This window comes from Molossus molossus, unplaced genomic scaffold, assembly GCF_014108415.1.
Source record: "Molossus molossus isolate mMolMol1 unplaced genomic scaffold, mMolMol1.p scaffold_m16_p_15, whole genome shotgun sequence".
NCBI classification, from domain to species: domain Eukaryota; kingdom Metazoa; phylum Chordata; class Mammalia; order Chiroptera; family Molossidae; genus Molossus; species Molossus molossus.
Window position 1 is genome coordinate 19,915,914 of NW_023425350.1, and position 23,367 is coordinate 19,939,280.

Here is a 23,367-nt window from a genome sequence, read left to right on the forward strand (position 1 = left end):
CAAAATTAAATAATATTATTAGGGCAGATTAAAATAATCTCCCCTGCACCGCCCACCTCCCACATGCAGACTTTATGGAGAAGCCCTGGAGTCACCTCCGGGAAGCCCTCAGGGCCGACAGCCGTGAGGTTAGAGCATCACTGAAGGCAGACGGGGTCCGGGAAGGGCGCTGGTTCCCATTAGAACGCCCGAGTTTGAGCTGTGCTGCTCCCTTCAGCTGGGTGAGCTTCGACAAGTCAGCCCACTTGTGTGCACGACCCGCTCTCTGTAAAACAGCCAAACTGCCTACCTCCCCTGAGCTGTGGAGATCGAACGAGATCTTCAAACATTATATCTGGAAGTGCATTTTAAACTGTAAAGGGCTATGCAAAAATAAGTCAATATTATTTAGCGAATGGCCAATGAATTGTGTTCACTAACCATGTTCATGGCTGATTCTGCACACTCATCCCCCCGGTGTTCGATGAATAAGATATCGTGTGACCCACCCTAAAGACACCCACGGTCTTCCTCATCGGGTTCATTTTGAGACTCAAAGAAGACGAGTACGAGTGCGTGAAAACCATACCTGTGCGTGTAGGTATGACGAGCTGTGTGTGCGCATGGGGCTGGGGACGTGTGGCCTAGACCCCAAAGAAAAGACCAGGTTCCTTTCTTTCTCCCTCACTTCCCAGCTTGGTGGCCATGGTCAAATTGCTGAACTTTTCCCTTGTTAAATGGGAATGGAAACCCATGCTTTGCTTTTCTCACAGAGTTGGATGTTTTTGTTTTGTTTTGTGAAGGTCAATGAGAATTTGTGTTTGGTAGCATAGGGGGGGGGGGGGGTGTGAATAAATAGAGACCAAGAGACACTGACCTCTTGTAAATGGAGAAATTAGACTGAATCCAGGGCCTTGACCCCAAAGCTGCAGGTTTGATCCCTGTCCTGGTTGGGGTCATGCAGGAGGCAACCAATTGATGTGTCTCTCTCACAGTGGTGTTTCTCTCTCTCTCCCTCCCTTCCACTCTATCTGAGAACAATCAATGGAAAAATATCCTCAACAGAGAATTAACAAACAAACAAAAAAAACATAGCATGGTCTCTATTTCAGACCCCACCCACCTCCCGTGCCCCCTGCCTGGCACCCTCGGGCAGTGCACAACCTGCCCAACTCCGCGTTGGCAGCCCCCGTGGTTATCACTTTAAGTCTGGTTGTTTTTCTGCAGCAGGGTTGCTGTGTGCTCACCGTTTACTGACTCCCAGGTTGGTCCCTCATAGAACAGTAAAATCAATGAGCCAGAGGGTAGACTTTGGCCAAGAAAGAGAAGTGCCAACCTGGCAGACAGACGGGGCAGCACGCTCCGTCTCCTCCTTTCCTGGGAGACTGGGGTAGAGAGTGTGGCCTAAAAGCACAGGGAAGAAAAGGGGTCAGAAGGAGAGGGGGACACGCATGTGCCCAGGATCTCAGTCAGGCAAGTTGGCGTTGTCAAACTTGCCTTAGGGAGGGACCCAGAGAGAGGGAGGGACACACAGAGAGGGAGGGACACAGAGAGGGAGGGACACAGAGAGGGAGTTTTGACTCTTCCCAGCATCCCCAGAGGGTTTCTCCATCGCTGTTGCAAGCTTTCCCTGCACGGCCGGAGGTCTGGCCACCCATGCAGCAGCCCAGACTCCCGCAGTGGGAAGAAGAGCTGAGCCTTCCTGGGGGAGAGGTGAGGGGCTGGGCTTGCATCTCAGCGTCCCGGCCCACTAGCCCAGTTTCTTCCCTGGCCCGCCTCTCTCCGTGATCTCTCACACCCATTTATTCTGGGTATAAACTGATGGCAAAGCTGGTTTTCGTGCATCTTGCCTTGGTGGAGACATGACCCAAGTCCTGGGGTACACACAGGCCCCCCCCCCCCCCACTGCAAGCAGCTGAAGGAATAACTCAACATCTTGTGAAAGTCACATGGTCGCTGGTAGGTGAAGGCAGTGGGCCAGACAATGCTCTATGTGTGTTTGTAGGTCAGGTGACTTTCTGGGTCAGCGAAGTCAGTGGGTTACCTGATAAGAGCACAGTTCCAAGTCAACTGACCTGGTTCTGACTCAGTCGCTCACTCACCAGTTCACGACCTGAGTTAGCTAACCTCTCTGAGCCTGTTTCCTTAACAGAAAAATGGAATGAATGCCCACGTCATGTTATCACTGAATTAAAGCTGTAAGTTAAAAACAAAGGTATTGTGAATTATGCAAGACTGCGGTGAGAGAGGGTCGTGGAGAAGTGAAGAACGTGGTATTTGGAATTAAGAGCCCTGCATGTGGGTGGCAGTTCCGCTGTTCACTAGGGCCGGGACCTTGGACAGTTACTGAAACTTTTTTTAAAAAACATGGACTTTGTTTTTTAGATCAGTCTTAGGTTCACAACAATGTTGAGCAGAAATTACAGAAATTTCCATATACCCCATCCCACACACCCCCCCCCCCCGGCCTTCCCTATCATCTACACCCTGCGCAAAAGGGGCACATTTGTTATAACCGGTGGACATACATTGTCACCCAAAATCCTTATCACCCACAGTCTATAGCTGACATTAGGGTTCACTCTTGGTGCTGTACATTCTGCAGATTCGGACACATATATGGGGCACGTGTCCATCGTTACAGATTCCTGCGGAGTGGTTCCACTGCCCCAGGGTCCTCTGTGCTCCCCTTATTCATCCATCCCCCCAACCCCTGGCAACCACTGAACTTTTTACTGTCTTCACAGTTCTGTCTTCTTCAGAATGTCATGCACTTGGAATCATACAGTATGTATCCTTTTCAGATTGGCTTCTTTCACTCAAATAATAAGCATTTAAGTTTCCTCCTGTCTCCTAATGGCTTGATTAACTCATATCCTTTTAGCACTGAGTCATATTTTGTTGCATGGACGTACTAGAGATTATTATCTATGGACTTACTAAAGGACATCTTGGTTGCTTCCGGGTTTGGACAATCATAAATAAACCTGCTATAAACATCCACGTGCAGGTTTCTGTGCAGATATGTTTTCAGTTCATTTGAGTAAATACCAAACAGCAGGATTCTGGGTCCCATGGTGACCGAGTTTTCCGAGCCTCGTCGTCTTCACTGGTGAAATGGAGACGACGTAGCCCCCAGGGACTGTGTCTGACCGAGCTAAAGCCCACGATGCCGCAGCGCAGCGTCCGGCGCACAGGCAGTGGTAGCGTGCTTGTCACCCACTCAAACGCCGGTGACAGCACAAACGTGAAGGATGCGAGTCCAAGCACTGACGAGGGAGAGGACACATGGGCATGTCGTGGTCACGGGTCATCTGTCCACAGCCCACGAAGGCACAGGGCGGCAAGGCGCTCCGGAAGGCTGTCAGACCACCACTGCCTCCATGGAAGGGGACGCGGTGGTCTGCCGAGCCGCCTGAGCTGAGAGAGGGCAGCTGGGGATGAACCTGCCGTCCCATAGTCCAGTTTGCCCAGGTTGGCAAGCCAGGGTCCTGGGGACCGCGTGCCCGTAGACATTCGGGTCCACCGTGCCTCCCTCTCCTTCCCGAGCCCGCTCCTCCGCCAGCTCCCAGCCCTTTCCTCCACGTGACTCATCGAAGCTCAGCCCTGCCCATGACCAGAAGCTCGGAGGTGACAAAAACAAGACTTTTTCTGTTTTCACCTACTTCCTGTGAACTCACTTCATTGTTCCCAGAATTACCAGGTCACCAGGAAGTGTGGCTAGCTCAGGGTTTTTCTTGTTTGTTTTCTTTCTGTTTCTCTGGAATTCAAGACCTACTTGGGATCTAGACCTGTGTGCAAAGCGTGAGCTTGTGGTGTTGCTTCGGACGCACTTGTTTGGTGTGTCTGTGGAGAGGCCGATGAGGGCGCGGGGCCGAATGACGAGACGAGGCTCCCTGCGTGGCGCGTGGTTTTCAGAAGACACCGCATCCTTTCTTGCAGAAGCGCCTGAAGACACATCCTCTGAGCTTGCAGCGCTGGGCCATGTCGCTGGAAACGGTGACGAGGCTGTTTCATTGATATCCCACCCTTCCTTCTCCAGGCTGCGATGGGATTGTGAAGTGGTCTGAGTCAGAATCCGGCCGAGCCGGGTGTCAGATCAGATCATCACGCCATCCTGTGCCCTTCACCTCTGCCCCCACACCCTTCCTCACGGACAAACGCGTGGGGAGAAGCGAGAACAGCTCTGCCCTTTCCTTCTGCGAGCGAAGCCCTTGGAAAGCTGGTGTCTCTGCTAATGACTCTCACAAAGCATGTCCGTGAAGGAGGCTGCACACTGAGAGCCTGGCTTAGGTGCCCCTCCAGTGACCTCACCTGAGTGTCCTCCCGCACGCCACCTCTGAAGTGAGGGTGTGGGACTCATGACCTCTTTGATCTCTTCCATCCCCATTTTTCACTACTTTCCCCAGTGACTTAGCACCAGCCAGCGGACGTGTCTGTGGTGATGGAGATGTTCACTAAGCTGGGTTGTCAAAAACGGCAGCCAGGAGCCCCCGTGCCCATCGAGCCCTTGCCGTGTGCCCAGTGCGGGCAACATTTTCTAATCCATTTAAGTGTAAGTGGCCACAAGAGGCCAGTGGCTCCCGTAGTAGACAACTCCAGTCTGAGGAGCAGAATTCCGTCTTTAAAAACCTGTGTTCTCGCGATTCTACCTGAAAATGCTGTCACAAGTCCATCCACTTCTCATTTCCACAGCGTCCACCCTTGGGCAGAACCACCACCTCCTGGCTTCTCGTCTCACACTCGCACCCACGTCCTTTTCCCGCAGCGCAGGCAGTGAACCGCGATGTCCCTCTGAAAACCCTTCAGCACCGCCCCGTGGCAGTAACACGGAAAGCCGCCCACGAGGCCAGCACGTGCCAGCACCCGCTGAGCCCGGCCCGGGCCCTGCCCTGCTCCCGTGCCCCCCACCCCCAACACGGTAGGCTCCTGAAAGCCGCCAAAACCTTTTTCAGCTCAGGTCCTTGGCATAAACATGCCCTTTGTCCTAGAGCTGCACCATCCCATACAACGGCCGCACGTGGCTTTTTAAATGCATACACTTAAATTAAATTAAATCTAAAACATTCAGTTCCTCAGTCACACCAGACGCATTTCAGGTGCTCGGTCCCGAAGTCACAGGTGCCGTGCGGCTCCCATCACGGACAGCGCAGAAGTGGGGTATTTCCATCATCACAGACAGCTCCTTCCGACATCGCAATTCCGGCACCTTCGTCTCCATCCTCAACGTGGCTAATTCCAGCCCATCCTGCATGTCTCCGGTTACATATCACACTCCCACCGGGGCCTTTTCTGTTGCCCCAGTCTAAAGTACAGCCCCTACTTTCTCTCTTTAGAGCCTGAAGGGTTCGTACAGCCGTTTGTTAACATAGCTATGTGCGTGGTTGTCGAATGCCTGTGTCTTCTATTACAGTCTAGTGTCTTTTTTGTTTACCAGTCATCAATCAACCCCTGGCCCCCATCTCAGTGCCTGACACCTGGTGGGAGCTCATTCATGTCGGGTGAATGAATGAAAGAACGAAACATTGTTTACTCACTAGGCCAAGAGCAAGAGCTCAGGAACCGTTTGGTGCTGGAATACAATCCTGACGTCCATACTTATTTCAGCCAGCAGAACCTTTCTGAGCCGCCACCTCCCACCGGAAGAAGAAATGCCACAGAGTAGCTGGGAGCACTGTGGAGAGCGTAAACGGGAGGGGCCAAGCCACCCACACACAGTCGGGGCCTCGTGAGTGTGCGCTGCTTTTCCTCTGTCGCTTCCCCTGTGACGTCCTCCCAGCCTTCCCCGCGGCCCTCTCGTCCGCACACTGCGTCTCGGGCTTTGGCCTCTGAGTCTCTCGTCCCTCCACATGGCCTTGAGTGCCCTTTAAGCTGTCAGGACTCAAGGATCAAACTAAAAATATTCTCCAACACAGACAGACCACCTTGCGCAGGTCCCTCCTCACTGCCCTCCCTGCCTGCCGGTCAAACTGGCGTGACCCACGTCCCCACCCATTTTCGCGAAGACACACTCTGATCCTGGGAAGGCACTCAGAACAGCAGGCGTGCACCGCACCTGGCTGGAGTGGGCCCTCTCCTCTTCCAGGGCATTCCTGATCAACTGTCTCTGGACCACCTGCACCAGCACCCCCTCCCGGCTTATTTAAAAGGCATATTCCTGAGCCACAGTCCTGACTCAATCTCTGTAACGGGGGCCCTGGAAGCTACATTTTCAATAACCAGCCCAGGTGGTTCTGTTGTCCTAGCTCCAGGCTTCTCAGTGTATAATATTTAGTCCACGGAGCACTGCGGGGGTTCTGATGCCACTCACTGATCCCACCATTCATTTGTATAAAAATTTATTTTTACATTAAAAGATTACCTACCAAATACCTATGCTAGAAAGTTAAGTGAACTATTACTTGGGACTCATACTCACATTCAAAATGTCCTGAGGTTTACGGTAGACACCAACTCACAGTTCTCCCCAGGAGGAAGGTATTCGTATTCATATGTGTCAAGCCATCCTGCGGACTTCCAGGGGCGCACGCCCCAATCATCGTGGGAGTGCCCACAGACACTCAGAAGGTCTCGCTGTAATCAGAGGACCATCATTGTTATCTTGAGTCGGTCGTGATTTTAAAGTGCTGCCCTTTTTGGCCTTTAATGAAAAGCTATGGTTGGTTCATTATTGTCAATTTAGTTTATTATAGGCTGCACCGCTATGGTACATGACCTTGCAGGCTGGTATTAATTAATACCAGTGGAACCCATATGTTCTCAATAACTAGACTTTATGACGTGCACCTTGCTATTTAAATAACTGAAAGATGAGGAGATATATGTATAGATAATAGCTCCAAAGTTTGCTTTAGAGTGACATTTTACTGCAATCAAGCCAGCTTTGTACCTGCAGGCAGTCACGTGACCAGCCCGTGGTTGTTACTCTTCTGTGTTATTGCCGAGGGAAGAAGCCACCAATCTCCCCTTTGTACCCAGGCTCGCCTCCCTCTGTCAGAACCGCCACATCCTCGGGCACCTGCCTTGCCCCCGTGCCCACCCTGGAAAGGCACAGCCCAGCAGCCCAGGGTTGGGGTTTCTCTGGCCCTCAGAAGGAGTAGTTAGAAGCATCCCCAGCCCCTGTCTTCTTTCCTCTCTTTCCAGGAGCCCCTGGGCTCTTCAGCGCCTCACAGGGAATTCGCAGAGTGGAGCCGCAGTCCGGAGCTGGCTGCAGGGTGCCCTGGAAAAGGTCCTCTCGGTTCAGGAAGGTGTCGGGCACGGTGCTGGACTGTTTGTCATACACGGGGTCTTAAACCCTTTCCATGGCACCAGTCCGCAAGGTCAGGCTAACGTCTGTCTCTTCTGAGCAGAGGAGAGAACTGGGGACCTGAGCTGAGCCTCCCACCAGGGACCCCACCCTTACGATCCCTCACGGGAGATCAGCACCTGGACAGCCCCTCTGGGCCTTTCTCCCTGTTTTTACCCCGCCTTATCCCGCGTATGTTAACGTGCTCAAAAACAGCAAGAGTCTGCGGGTCTGCAAATGTAGAACACGGTACATTGTTTTAGAACCGTGAGCACTGTTTATCTATAGTGAACACGTAGTTCTCAAGTGCACGTCGTTCCCTGAGTGAGTTGGCATAGATGCTGAACCCACACCCCGTTTGACAGACAGAATGCTTCCATCGCCCCAGAGAGATCCTCCTGTTCTTTGCCAGTCACCCCACCCTCCAGAGGAAGCCGTGGCGGGGCTGTTTGGTTCTGGGTCTGCCAGTTTGCTCAAGCAGCTGGAAGCAGCGGAGGGAGCACTAGGGATGAAGCAGAGAAGCAGGAGTCGGATAAAAGAGAAAGATGCATAAGCAGTGTCACTGTCCCAGCTGCAGCCTGTAGCAACGGACTGTGCATTCCCCCTTCATCCCCTTGAAGAGTGTGTCTTTTGCTGTTTTCTTCCCTTTTCTTCCAAAGGAAACAACTTCCCAGAGCAGATCCCAGGAAGCTCAGGCATGTCTGCCTGGTGGCTGCCCTCTCCAGGACCCGGAGCCCGCCCAGCCCCTCCCTGAGACGGAGACCCCCTGAGCTCCCACTGTCCTCCGCCGCCCCCTCCGCACGCTGCGCCTTCAGGGTCCCAAAGATCAAGTTAACAACAAAGTAACACACCCGGCTGCAGCCCGGAGGCCCAGATGAAGAAACTGGGCAAGGGGCCGTTCACGCTAACAGCTGGGACTGCACCCAGGCCCCCCCTGCATTCCTTCTGAGAGTCTGATGACATCCTGTTCGACATGTCTGTAAAAACAACCCTTGTTATGTTCATCTCAGCGTTGTTTATGATAGTAAAACAGCTTGGGAACGAGCCAGATGTCAACATTGGCAGATTCGTTAAATAAAGCCTGGTGCCATCCATACAATAGAAAACTACGTATCCATTAAAAATAACATCGAGGAAGAATATTAATAGACACGGAAAGCTGGGTGGATATATTGGTGAGTTTTAAAGGCATCTCACAAAACAGTAAAGGCTTAACCGTTGTTCTGAGTGTCAGGTCAATGGGTGATTATTACGTTCCTCTGATTGGCCAGTACTTTGTGCAACAAATATGCGCTATTAAAGAACAGTTATTTATTAAAGGTTCTCGGAATGACACTGTTCAATTCTGAGGAACAAAGCATACACAGGAAGCGTAGTAATGTTACCACAACAATTTCACTTGCAAAACCAAGGCAGGTGGCGCCATGCTTCCCACACCCTTCGCGACCAGAGCCTGTGGCTGCCTTGCTCTCATCAGAAGGACGCACTCTGCCCGAGAGCTTGCACATGTATCTCGTCGCATCTCGTCTGGAAGAAACTCGTCCATTTACACCCTGAGAAGGGCTGGCTCTTCTCACTCTCCTTGCATGGGGTCTCCTGCTTTCTGGTTTGCGCTTCCCATTCTTTCTCCCTAAAGAGCTCCGGCCTGGCTCCGCATATGTAAATTCTACCCTAGGTGGTCGGCAGGATAATGGCTCTCCAAAGAAACCCAATGCCCTGACCCCTGGATCCTGTCCATTTTCATTAGCTTGCGTGGCAAACAGAACTTTGCGGATGTCATTTAGGTGACAGACATGAAAAGAAGGAGATGCGCCTGGATTATCCAAGGGAGCCCATCTAAACACATGAGCCCTTAAAAACAGAACTTTCTCCAGCTGGGGTCAGACGCGATGTGGCAGAAAGAGAAGTCAGAGATTCAGAGCGAGAGAGACTGCACTCCCAATGCTGCAGGGCAACATGGGAAACAGGAGGAGGAAGGGGGGTAAGACAGGCCCCCAGCTGACAGTCACAAGGAACAGGACCTCAGTCCCACCACCGCAAGGAACCGAGTCCAGCTGACAACCCGAATAAGCGCAGAAGCCTGCAGGAAGGAACACAGCTCTGCTGACACCTTGATTTTGACCTTGTGAAACTAAGCAGAGGACCCAGCAGGGCCACACGGACCTACAGAACTGTGGGATAGTATCTCTCTTAACAATTTTCAAATATGCAAAACAGGATTACTAACTGTAGGCACCATGGTGTACATTACAAGGTGTTGTTTTCATGCGCTGACCTGCGGTGACTTGTTACGGCAGCAGGAGGGGACCAGCACACCATCCTCCAGCATCAGCACAAATGCCACTTCCATGAAGCCTTCCTCGCTTCTTCCACCTGCAGGGGAGTGTCCCCTCTGAATCCCCACTGCGTCTGCCCCTGAGTCTCAGGCTTTCCCATAGGCCCATGGTGTTGGGATATTTCTATATCCAGCCCACCACTGCCACTAGACTGTGCTGCTCAGGCCAATGTCTGAGGCTTATTCATCCTTATTTTTCGTCCAGGGCATACACAACACACACCTCATACGTAGTCAGTGCTCAACTTGTGTTGGAAAAATGCCTCGTGGCCTGTATGGATGGCTATTATTGAATGAAATGAATTACTGTGGCCCTAGAAATATTTGCAAGTAGAGAATGGAGTAGCCGATCGCTGATGGATGCGGACAGCGTGAGGAAGACTAGACCGTGCAGACGCAGGATACACTAACTTGGGGATGTTGGACCTGGGTGCCCCGGCAGCTGAGACGTGAATTCATACACAGAATAAATAGGATTGAAATGTGGGACCAAAATGTTTTAGAATATAACCTCTTAAAAGGTTCAACTTCTGGCAACATGAACTTTTAATTCAATGAATGTTCTCCTGCTTCATATGAAAATAAACGTCGTGGGAAATGTAACACAATTTTTTAACACTCAGTTGAGCTGGAAAAAGAAAAAGGAAATCCCCAATTTTCAGAGAAAAGGAGAGAACGCGACGTTAGAAGGTTGAGAGTGAGCCCTGGCCGGTTTGGCTCAGTGGTTAGAGTGTCGACCTGTGGTCCAGAGAGACCCGGGTTCAGTTCCCGCTGAGAGCATGTACCTCGATTGCAGTTTGTCCCTGGCCGTGGTTGGGTCATGCAGGAGGCAGCCACTCGATATGTCCCTTTCACATCGATGTTTCTCTCTCCTCTCTCCCTCCCACTCAATCTGAACAAAAAATGGAAAAAAGTCCTCGGGTGAGGATTAAAAAGAAGGTTGAGAGCGAGAGCTCCAGACAACTTCACATTGCAGTGGGTACACCTGCCAATGACGGAGCCTCTGTTGTCCTGATCTCTGAGGGACTGCGCAGAGGGACCCCCAGCCTCCTTCGATGTTGACATAGCAACAAAGAATCAGAGTGAATCCCCAGCACAATGAAGAAAAAGTTCATCTATACCTGGATAATGGAATCACCTTTGCAGAAAAAAAAAAGCAGCCAGTGAGAGAGGATGGATATATTACCTGCAAAAGAGCGACACTTAGGCTACCATCAGAAAAATATAGTCTGAGAGCTGGGAGAAATAGCAGCTACCCAGAATTCAACACTCAACTCAATCATCATTTGAGGAAGAGACTTTACAAAAAGATGGGGTTTACCACTCACGAACTCTTGACTGAAACACTAGTAAAGGGTGTGTTTCTAAAAGAAAGAAATTGAACCCAGAAGGAAGGAGAGGAATGTAAAGCAATGATGAGAACACAAAGGTAAGCAAATGAGCAGGACGGGGGTGCGATTGTAGCAGAACAGCCGCGGTGACTGACGGGAGCGCTGGACCACAGCCGGAGCACGTGGAGCAAGACAGACGATGAGCAGAGCCAACACCTTCTGAGGCTCCTACACTGTGTGGTAGCAGCAAAGAAATATTAATTCATCATAGCCTTTGCTAAATCCAGTGGGCATGTGAAAATTTAAAGATTACCTCTAAATAAGTAAAATAGAATCTAGAACTTCCAAGTAAGTGGAGAGAACAGGGTGGGGAAGGAAAGAAAAGGCTTGATTGAACCAATGGAAGACAACGAGAATAATAGAAATAAAGAATATAGTTCGTAGGAAAACACCAAATGAGATGATAGAAATAAATCAAAATATATTATCAGTCACGATGGCTGCAAATACATTATTTTGCCAGTTAAAAGAGAAGTATTCCCAAATTGTATTGAACACACGTGCATGTATACGCACGCATGTGCGCACACAAACATACTATTAATGAGAGACCCAAATGAAACGTGACACGAACAGTTGGAAATAAAGGAGCAGAGAAGACATGCCCAGATGTGCCAGTTTAGAGGTGTGGCCCCTACACAAAGTCCTCAGACATTACGGAAGCAGCGGTGTTCAAGGATATGATTACAATAATGAAAGATTGGAAACAGCATAAACATTCATTAGTATGGGGATGGAAAAAATAAATTTTGGCATATACATATAATAAAATGATATAACAGATAAATGAACCACATCGTACGGGCCAAGGTGGATACATAGGAAAAGCATCATGTTGAATAGAAAAGCAAGTTACAGAGGGATATCACTATATGATATCATGGATGTAGGCTTTTTCCAAAGGAAACTTTCTATTGCAGAATAATGTACATACATAAACATGTACAAATCATTAAGGACCTTTCAATACATTTTCACAGAGTGACACGTCCTTGGAACTTGCCCCTGATTAGGAAATCAGCCCTTACCAAGCACCCCTTGCTCTCTTCCAGGAGCTGCCTCCCTCCAGAGGTACCTATTCCTGTACCCTCTAGCCCTGTAGATTGGTTTTGCCTATTTCTTGAAATGTATGCACATGGGATAAAATGTGTGCTCACTTTGCGTCTGTCTTCCTTGATTCCACGTTATGTTTTTGAGATACATCCCACTGAAGCATGTGGCTGCGTTTATTCATCCCCTTTGCTCTGCGAGGGTCCCATTGTACAAATACACCACGACTCATCGATGCACTCTATTGGTCGTCTACACCTGGGATTTTTTTCAGTTTGGGGCTATCCCAAGTAGCGCTGCAATGATCTACCTTGAACTTTTCTTTTGGAGTGTGTGTGCATGCATTTCTCTTGGATATACACTCAGCAATTGCTGGGCGGGGGTATGCACACTTTCAGTAGAGTCTCCCAAATAGTTGTGCAAATTGGTTTTACCAATTTACTTCCCTAGCAGCATAGGAGAGTTCCAGTTACTTTGTATCTTATTAACAACTTGTTTTGTTTTCAGTCTTTCTGATTTCACTCATTCTGGTGGTTGATGGGTGTGAATTTTAAAACACACTCACACGTCAATAGTGTACATTACTTGTGGATATATACACAGTAAAAATATAAAATCACGTATAGAGAGGAGAGACACCAGCCTCGGATTGTTGATTACCTCAAGGCCAAGAGGCAAGGCTGAGGGTGGGGATTAAATGGAAGGCAGCGACCGTATTTTAACATTAATTTTTAAACATGGGAAATAAATATGGGCACGTAAATGTTTTCAGAACTGGGTGGGACGCATATACTGCTCTTTTGTTGTTCTCCAAATTACTATGTTTGATACCTAGTGTAATTAATACGTTTTATTTAAGAAAAAGTTCTTAAAAGATAAAATATACCCTCCACAGAGAAGCAGACAAATTCATGCTACATCTGGTTATAAACACAATAGTCAAAACATAACTAAGAGACCAACATTCCACTTCTCAACACATAGAAATGTTTTAAGAAACTACTCTACAAAATAAATAATTATGTGTGACTGATAAAGGATTCAAAGCAAGTATCAAGGTTGAATACTACCACTTATGAATTGTGTGCAGAGGGCTAAGTCACTGCGCCGGGGCGGCTACCTCAGCAGGTCCATTTGGAGATAGACCGTGAGGTATACTCCTACACTGGGAGATTTCTGTGCTAGAGTCTCACACACTCGCTGCACAGGCCTGGCCCTGGGTTGACACCGTGAGGCAGCAAGGCCAGGCCAGTGGAATGAGCCAGACGGGTTTTATTCGGCCACCGCCACCTGCAGAGTCTTCAGCCACCGCCCTGATGTCCAGATGGTAGGCTCGACCAGGGTTTCTCAGCCTCGGCACTAGTGACGCTTGGGCTAATTCTTTGCCTCATAGCTTCTTTCATTTGACATTACAACACTGACTTTCCTCTTTTTCTAAATGAGGAAACCGAGGCTCGGAGGGCCAGTGGTTTGCCCAGAGGAAGAGAGCTCAGGACTGCGGAGAGGGTGCAGCCGGGCAGCAAGGAGACCACCTGACGGTGGCATGGCAGGAACTGAGGACTGACAACTGCAGAGCCAGTGTCCTCAGCTGAGGCGCACAAAGTGGCAGCCACAGCTCCCAGAGAGGTGGCACTTCTGGCCCCAGGGACAGGATAGAGGTCAGGTGTGGGGGAGGGGCTGTTGCCAGATTAGAGTAGCTCATGGGAAAGCCTAGACCCACTCCAGAGCGCCCAGCTGCCGTGGGACCGATGCCACCAACCCCCACGAGCCTGTGAACTACACCGGGTTCTTGCAAGAAGCCCTTAGCCCACCTCCAGGAGGATAGAACACACTTCCATTCTACTTTTCCTGGGACCCCTAGCTGTCCAGGAGGAGGAAGAAATGGGGCAAGACCCCACACATACGTCCTGTCGTACATACCACCTCATAGGGCCTCTCCCCTAAGATTCAGTGACAATCAGAGCCCCCAGCAGGGTGGGGAAGTGGCCCTGGGGCGGTTTTCAGGGACACTTTCCTCTCCCTCCTGACCACTCTGACATGCCTCTCACCCTGACAAGACTGTTGTGGGTTTGGTAAGAGAGGAAGAGTCTTCCTTCTGCGACAGGTACTTTCCTTCGGGGATGAGCCAGGTCCCCCTCTTTGCCTTGGATTCAGAGACTGGTATAGAGGGCAGTAGAAGAGGGGTGTGTGCGTGTGCGTGTGTGTGCGTGTGTGTGCGCGTGTGTGTGTGCGCATTTTCTGATGCCTGTCATCCTCCCCACGACCCTACGGAAGAACCATCGTTATCCCCATCTCACAGTTGAGAAACTACAAATATTTAAGCAATTTGCCCGAGATCACCCAACAGGTAAGCAAGAGACCCAAGACTGGAACACACGAGTTGGTTTCACGGTTAGTGCTCTTGACTGCACCACCATCTTCTCCCCTGGAGCCTCTGTTTGCTCCTCCGTAAGAGGGGTGTGATTGCAAAGCGCACCTCAGGGTTGTTGTAAGAGTTACATGCAAGAAGGGGAACTTGCATGAGTATGTCCCTGGTCATTCCCAGACAAGATTAAACGTCATGGGTAACAAAAGGGAGGGACCATCTCCCTCCAGCCTTTTGATAAAGGGCTGGGGAGACAGCGGGGTGAGCCTGTTGGCTCGGCCCCCCAACCTCATCTGTGCCACTCAGCGTGGGGAGCTGAGACCAGCCCTCCTCCCCAGCCAGTGTGCTGAGAAAATCACATGTGTGAGAAGCTGAGACATGCTCATCAATCATCTTCGTCATGTGTGCTCAAATAGAACAACATGAGCTGGTCTTACCTGGTTTAAGACCCGGCTCTGTGCTGCCAGCTCCCCATCACCCCACATCTCATTACAGCCCGTGGGGAGCTGGCCGCGTCCTGGCGTCCTCCCTCCCGCCTGTGGTGATCGAGCCCTGAAAATAATGGCTGTGGGCGCCTTCGAGCCCGGCTCTCACCCCTCCCGCGGCCCCGCAGGTAGGCATGCTTCTCCGGGCCTGTTTTACAGATGAAAAGACTGAGGTTCAGAGGAGCTGTGTGGTTTGCCCAAGGGAGCAGAGGGGGAAAGAGGAGCAGAGGGCTTGGCCAGCCCCTCGCTGTGACGCTCAGCTCCTAGTAGCAGGCGGGTGCCTGCGGCCACCCCGAGCAGCACAGCCCGCCTCAGGGGCAAGGCAAGGCAGCAAGGAGCACCCCGAGAAACACCCCGCCGCGTGGGAAGAGGAACACAGGGCAAATGCATGGGCCAGCTCAGTGTTTGTCAAAGCGCAAAGGTTAGGACTAGTAGCACAAAGGGGTGCGGCCTGGTCTGCACCCCCGCTGGCGCATGTTGAAGATGGGGACGTGAGGCGGGAGAGGGCGACCACCTTCTGCCTACTCTCAGATGTGCTCCGTGCTCCCGGGCTGGTGCGGGGCACTATGGAACAATGGGGAGAGCCTGGGCACCCCGTCCTCAGACCCTCAACAGTCGGGGCTCAGTCTCGGGACAGGGGTCCTGGGCTCAGTGCCAGGCTGTGACAGGGGCACAGCAGAGAGCGCTGCTGCCTACTTCCTGCTAAAGGGGGGGGGGGGTGCTTCCAGGCTGGGCCAGAGGAAGGGGCAGGGATGTGCGTGTATTTCTCCTGGGCCGCGCCGAGAAAGCTGACCTACAGCCATTCTGATCCCTGGGCACAAGATGGAACCTCCCTCTGTTGGGTTCATGCTCCACCTCCAGGCAGTCCTCCTGGGCAGCTCCTCTCCTGTGGCCACACTGGGGTCCTGGCCTCGACACCGGGACAGTGCTGCTCCCTCTGGCTGCCCTGGCTCCCTCCTGTCCGGCTGCCTCAGGGTGATCCAGCCACAGCTTCTCAAGCAGCTTTCATGGCTGGGGCTTCTGAGTGGTCCACTCGACCCTCCCCCTCCAACGGCCTGGTTCGGGGCAACCAGTCTCCCCGCCCCCCCCCCTTGGTAGGGGGGATGCACAGCCTGCTCTCTTCAAAGACACCCTCTCTCTCCAATCTCGCAAACTCTGTGTTTTAATCCCTCTTTCCCTTAAGGTAGGTGATGAGCTAAAGGTGGCACAAGCCGCCCCCCGCCCAAGCCCTGCATAGATGACTTGGAGCTCCCTTCGGAATGGCTGAGTCTGTTTTGCACTTGCTGTTTTGTGCCCACCTGCGGGGCTTAAGAGAGAATCCCACTTTCTCGTCCTGTTCTAGGAGCTTAGGCAGCAGTAAGGCCTGTCCCCCTCCGTGACATCGTGTTCATCTTGGGCCCCAAGCTCTCCATATCTTCTTCCCAGCCAGTGTAACCAGATTTCTATCATGTCCCCCAGAAATCTGACCTAAATGCATAACAAAAGTCTCCTCTGATGAGTAGATGTATGATTTAGCTTAAAGAATCTGGACCAGGAGTCAGGCAGCCTTGTTATAAGTCTGTCTCTCTCACTAAAGGGCTGTGCAACTCTGAACCAGTCACTTACCCTCTCTGGGCTTTCGTCTCTCAGCTCTAAAACAAAGAGCTTGAACTTGATTGTCCCTCTCGGATGCCGAGTTGGTCTGGGGGATTGTGCAAGGCCAGGGCCAGGCCAGTTCAAGGGCAGAGATGACGCCAACAACCCTTTGGGTGGTGCCTGATACTCCCACTCTCATCAGTGGGCTTTGTTTCAGGTGACAAGATTGTCACAGGATTTGTCTCCTGCCTGAGGGAACAAGTACTCCCCCACTTCAGGATAGAGACAAAACAAAGGGCAGGCCCCTGAGCCTGGGGGCCGCAGGATGATGTCAAACCTCAGCAGGTCCAGGAAGCTGCAGGCTCCAAATAGCCTTATCCTGGGATCTAAAATAGACAGCAGAAGGAGTAGTTCCAGGCTCCCCCTCACCAAAGATAAAAATGTCATAGGCTTGGGGATGTCCTCGGTCATAAATCAATCAGCTAGGGCTATTTCTGTCCTCATCCCTTGCCTAGGGTCCCTCCTACGACCTCCATCCATTTTGTCCTCTCCATCCTGGTCTCCCAGCCACCTTAGCTCTGAAGTAGGAGGAGGTTTATCCTCTGCCAGGAGTTCAGCAGCTTGGCCACACCCGTGTGAGAATCTTACCCCTGCCTACAGGTGATCAGACAGGCATCCTGGTGCCTCCACCAGCCTGTGAGCCTGCTGCAGGAGTCCCCCCTGACAGGCTGACCCAGTCCTGGTGCACACCGGGTTTCCTGGCCTGCATGGCCAAGTGGCAGACCACGGGCTGTGGTGCTATTTCAGAAGTAAACGTCTCTGAGTGAGCCCGCTGCCTGAGTCTCTGAGTGAGAAGCCGTAGACAGGGTTTCTTCTCCTTCGTGTCATTACAGAGATTAAAGTCCCACCTCTTAAAGGCACTGGGAGGATTTAATGAGACCCTGTAAGTAAAACACTAAACTTAGCACCTGGCAAGTTGCACATCCAGGAAATAAGACTTGCACATCTGGTCTGCTAGCCATTGTGAGGAGCTCAGACTTCCCTGGCTGACCCATGTCTTCAGAAAGCTCCTTTGAGATTTGTCCACCTGAAACCCTAAGTCGGCTTCAAATCCAGCTCTTGGGGAGACCTTTCAAGACGTTTGGTGTACTTGGAGAACCTAAATCAGTTCCCCGCACCTAATCATTCTTGTGATGTGCTGGGCCCGCAGAGACTATGGTCTCATAGCCTGTCTTCCTCCGCCCCCTGCAGGTTGCAGGGTGGTACTGCAGGCAGTGTTGGCTGCATTCTTGTGACCAACGATCCTTACCTTGTGGACTTGAGGTAGTTTACAGATCAAGACAGCAGGCAAGGCCAGGTGTCTCAGCAAGACAGCACCTCAGTTCACAGATCACTCGTCCATTTGATTGTCATGGCCACTTTGCCTTGCGTCTGTTCCTAAGCTCCAAGGGGAGTTCACAGTCCTTGTTTAGCCCTTACAGGCTCCCTAGTAACAGCTGACACGTCTGTCTCAGGATATGCCTTAAATCATTCCAGAAAATCATCTGAAACAGACACGTGTGGACATCCTTGTAAATACTAGTTCCATCTCTCAAGCTCTTTAGTTTTAATTGTACTATCTAAAATACTGTGAGGAATGGAATTTTGACAGAAAAGTGTGTGTGTGTGTGTGTGTGTGTGTGTGTGTGTGTGCATTCTCCAGTACTGAAGTCTGGCTAATATATGGCAGATACTAGCATTTGCGTGGTTATTATGGTTAATAAGCATTTCTCACGTGCCAGCCAGCTAACAGGTTCACTTATTAGTGACATCAAGCTCCAGGCTCACTGCATGGCTTTCACTACCCTTACAAGGCCAGAACCATGCACCCTGTCTGGCAGAAGGTGGGTATGTACACAGCAAAGGCACGTGACAATGTCACGTCATCTACCTAGCACCACGTAGTGATGAAATCACCTGTCAGAGCAGCTACAGAGGATGTCTGTCTTTCTCTTGTTCTCTTTACCAACCCCAGGGACCTGGGGGAATCTTAAAAATTTAATTAGGCCCAGGTATTACATCATAGCAAGAGGGCCAAACTGTTGATAACTGCGGATTCCTTATATAAATGGAGTTTTCAGGTCATATATTTATAGACTTTTAGAGCCAGAGACCTTAGAGATTCTTCCGGTCCAATCCTTTCATTTCACAGTAAAATGAAGTAGAGAAAAGGAAAGTGACAGTCCAAGGTCACCCAGAGAGAGACACAGCTGGGGTGAGGACCCAGGCTCCTTGACTGTTTTCCTTCTAGATGATCTTTATTTTTGGTAGCATCATTTCTAAATGGAATTTACTCTGGCTTCAGGGAAGATTTCAAACCTGATGTTTTAAATACACCACACACGAAGAGGAAGAGCAGAAACTTAACTCATTGAAGGCGCTCAGTAACTGGGTTTGTTGGGTTGGTGTTATAGAGTTATCTTGCTTTATGCAGCTGAACAAAATTAGATCCAATTAACTTTGAATTTGTTTCGTTCTTTATTCTGTCCAATGACACAAAGGTGGTTAGAGGTTTGAATCTGACCCCTAGTCCCATTGCAAATCTGAGGCCGGATCTGAGGTTATAATACGACATTGATTGCTTTGAAGGAAAGGCTTTCTGAGGAAGGCACGTGGATTTAAAGTAACTGTGGTTTAAGCTTCTGGAGGTTTGGGGGATTCCTCTCTGAAGGACAGACACTGTTAGACCTTGAGGTTATACAGTCTGTCCAGTGAGCCGGGACACAGCACAAATACTTCCTAAATCGATTTAATCATGTACATGGTTAAAACAGATATGAAATGACCCTTAATTGCACATTAGCCACTGGGTCTGGGCCTAATAGTTCTGAATTTGCTTATCATTATGTTTGAAAATCACACTTTTGATCAAAATCTTCCAATGCATTCAGTGCCCTTCCAAACAACGTTCTGATGATCACAGCGTTGTCATTCGGGCACTTTCATAAATTCCTGTTCTTCAGGGCACGTCCCATGCTCCACAGAAGCCCTCGTGTAGCGAGAGGAGAGTCTGCTGGGGGCTTTCTCTTCAGACCCTCAGAGACCAGGGTTTGCAGTTTTCTGGTACACCAGTGATACACTAGAAAGGAACACAGAGGACTCACTGCCAGGGCCTTCCAATAGCACATGTCCCCTCCCACTCTCCCGCACAGGTGGCACCTCCCACCACTGCCCACCACCATTCCGAGTCCAAACGCCACTCTGCAATCCCAGCTGTTGGGAATGCCCCCAGGGCAGGACCTCTTGATTTCCTAGTCATTCATTTATTTTTATTGAGCACTTTTCATGTGGCAGACACTCTAAGGCTCTGGAAATTCAGGGATGACCAAATTCAGAAGAGGTCCCTTCTGCGGGGCACTCACAGTTCTTCAAAAGCATAGAACCAGCTGCTCGGTCAAATCCACTGCAGGGATTTGAAATCACTGGTGTGTTTTAACATAGCAAAGGGGCTTAGATTAGAATCTGCTTTCGGTCCGAGGCCTTGGAGGGGCTCATTAAATCACGGAGCTGTGTATTCAATGGTTTGCAAGGAGCTAACTTTGCAACCTGAGCAAGCTCATAGGGCCATTCGGCACCTCTCCTCTCGAGGAATGGGTTTGGGGAACTGCCAGCACCGGGGCCAGGTGCTGGTCTGGGCTGAGGGGGGGCTGCTGCACAGCTGTGGGTTGCCTGGTAGCCCCACGCGTTGTCCGTGTGGCTCCCGCCCCATCGCTAACGCTATGGGCTGACCTGAAGGATGACCTGACCAGGAACCATCTGCCCCCCTCACTCTCAGTGCTGAGGTCTGGGATGGCAGATTTGCCTGCCCTGGGGGCTCGCCTCTACCCTCCCCATCCCCGGAACACTTTGGGTCCACAAGTACTCACTTCACCTCTAAACCCAAAGGGCCTATCAAATTTCCCACCAAATAACCCAGGAATCCAACTTGGGGATCAGGAAGGGCCTAACTCTGCTGCCCAGCAGAGGCTGCCGTCGCAAAGGCAGCTGGCGGGCCCTGTGTGTGCAGGGACCACGTCAGCACAGCTCAGGGCCTGCCTAGTTCTGCGGGTCCAACACCGGGAGAACGGCCCTCGCCTGGTCTCCTTTGCCAAGCATTGTCCGCTACCAGTATCACGTAGGGCCTTCCCAAAATGATCCCCGTGCCCATGGAGTTCCTGTTATGTTCTGCTACAAACATCATAACCAGTCACCGTATGATGAGATCATCTGGTTTCCTAACAGGCTGCAGTCTTCAAGGGCACCTGCGTGTCCCCGCATCAGTATGGCACATGCTAATCGCAGGACAAATGGGGTCAACTAATTGATTCACTTGTTCTTCTTTCCCTCCCATCTCCACAGTACCACACATAGTGTCTTTCACAAAGAAGGGTCTCAGAAAGCATGCTAGTTCGTGGTGGACACTAACCACCGGGCTCCTCTGGAGAATTACCCATCGCCCTCCTCTTCATGGACAATAATAAAATCTGTGGATGAGCGCTGTGCACAAACAGCACTCCTTCCTCCACGGACACCCAGCTACCAGCCCAGCTCTAAGGGTGCTTCCTGTCATTGTCCTGCAGTTCAGAGTGGATGTGGCGTTGACCGGAGGCCGCCCCGACGAGAGAGCCTGACCCTCTGTCCCCTCTGCAGTTCGCAGACCTGTGCCCCGGCCTCCCCCAGACTGAGTGGGAGCTCGAGAGGCGTCATACCAGGGTGGTGAACTTGTCCACGCAGGCATTGCGGATCTTCTCCGGGGTGGCCGGGCTGTCTAGCCGGAAGAGCTCCTTCGCGCTATTGTCTGCGTGCTCGGCTCGAGCCGCACGGATAGCATCCTTGATGGCAAAGAAGATGGAAGCGGCCAGGAAGAGGGGCGGCTCCCCGACAGCCTGAGGGGACAGAGTGGAGGACAGGAAATCAAGGGGAGAGGCCCCAGCCTCCACAGCAGCAGGTCCCGAGATGCCGGAACCCCAGCCGCTGACACTGACCCCCCTCAATCAATCAGGGGCCGAGAACAATCAATCTAGTAAATGACTTGACTTTATTGGTATTTTTCTTTAAACTCTGAATCCTGATGACATCATGCATCTATAATGTACCATCAAAAGTAATAGTGAGTAGTTATCATTTGTAAACAAAAAACTAAACCCTTTCTTCCCAGGTATAAGCCCAGGGAAATCATCTACCTGCAACTCTGACACCAACAGTTACAGGCACCATAGTTTAACGTACGGCATCGCCGGGAATACAGGCACCATGACACACAAGAATTGAAACATTTTCTAGCAGAGATGGTTTTGTCCCCGGAGCATAGATCAGAGACTACCTGCATCAGAATCACTAGGGACACTTGTAAAAATGTGTGTCCCAGGGCCCTACCTCAGACCTACCGAGAGAATTTCTAGGCGTGGCCCCCCAGAACTGCCTTGTGAACATGAGCAATGACGGATTGCACAGTGTCCCAGATGCTCCCAGGGTAACGTAGCCCATGAGATGAGCAAATGGGCGAGTTCCGTTGCTTATAAGGGATTGGTTATCTGTCTTTCTTAGACTTAGTTAGGACTATAGATTGTTTTTTCACATTTATTGGAGACAGGGAAGAAACAGAGGATAGTTATTAGCCATCAGGCATGCTGATCAAGTCTGAAGGTCAGGGGCAGCACTGAAGGAGGTGACAGGGTGCACAAGGCATTGCCCCATCTTCGGTGAAGGTGCTGTACCTGTGAGGTCACGTCAGGACCAAACATCAAGACTATACACCTGAGAAATGGGTGTAGGTCAGGATTTGACCCATAGGATTGGACTAAGAAATTCCTCACTGTACCTGAAGGAGCTAGCTGCAGCCACATGGAGGTGGTGTCCCGTTCAACCCAGGTCCCTGGCTCAGGCCGGACCGCCTGCCCCTCCTCCACCACCAAAGCCAGGTCTCGATTCCAGTGGGCCCCGTGCAGACCCACAGGGCCGGGGCCCGTCACCACCCGTGGGTCCCCACAGTGCAGACAGGAGGGCAGCCAGACCCAGGGCGGCAGTACCTTAGATGCATAGATGGCCTTCTTGTTGGGACAGTCACGGAGCAGGGACACCCTGAAATCAGTGGGGATGCTGCCAAATGCAGGGATCTTGTAGGTGCTGGGGCCGCGGGTATGCAGGCTGCCCTCGGGGGAGTAGTGCAGCTCCTCCATGGTGAAGAGGCCCACGCCCTGGACAAACGCCCCTTCCACCTGCAGGGCACACAGGAACTGTGCACACTGCCTCCCCACTCCCAGCAGGTACTGCTTCCCACAGCGGGCACCACGCCCCCCGGAATGGGCCTGGAAGGAAGCTGAAAACAGCCCTCCACTGCTTACCTGCCTCCCCCCACCTGGGGTAACCTCTCTGGGCCTTCTCCAGGCCTTGACGTGGGCAGGGCACAGGCATTAGTGCTGAAGGTTCCTTTCAGACCTTGTCAGCGATTCCAGGAGGCCCATGCAGTGGTACGCATGATTTCCCGTTAAAATCTACCACAGGGCAGGTGACGATGTTCCTCCCATGTCACCACTGGGGAAACGGCGACTCCCGCTAAGACAGGAGCTCGCAGGCTAAGGGCTGCTGTGCTGAGTGGGTCCGCGTATTTCTTAGCAGCCCCGGGAGCGAGCAGGACTTTTCTGGAGAGTAGATTCCAGGCTTTTTGAACTCCCCGCCCTGCTGGCTCTCTGGGAGAAAGTGTGTCTGCCCTAGCTTCCAGGTCTGTTTGGGGACACCTGGCACACTCCACCGGCCCACTCGTCTGCTCGCCCGGCCTCACTCCTTAGAATCAGGTAGGTGGTGCCACGTAGCCAACAAGAGTGTTTGGGGGAGACAGGTGCTAACCATCTTTCTGTCCACCGTGCCCAGCTCACTGTCTGCCC

General features: G+C 51.3%; 1 protein-coding gene across 1 annotated transcript in view; it reads right to left on the bottom strand.

Annotated features, from left to right (window-relative positions):
• Positions 1-19,480: 19,480 nt before the first annotated feature.
• Positions 19,481-23,367, bottom strand: part of XDH (xanthine dehydrogenase) — a 58,927-nt gene continuing 55,040 nt past the window's right edge. The window contains exons 34-36 of the mRNA XM_036262826.1: positions 22,513-22,701; positions 21,193-21,369; positions 19,481-19,583 (exon numbers count right to left, since the gene is read on the bottom strand). Coding sequence (XP_036118719.1) covers positions 19,533-19,583; positions 21,193-21,369; positions 22,513-22,701 — 417 coding nt within the window. The 3' untranslated portion in view covers positions 19,481-19,532. The remainder of the gene's footprint in view (positions 19,584-21,192; positions 21,370-22,512; positions 22,702-23,367) is intronic.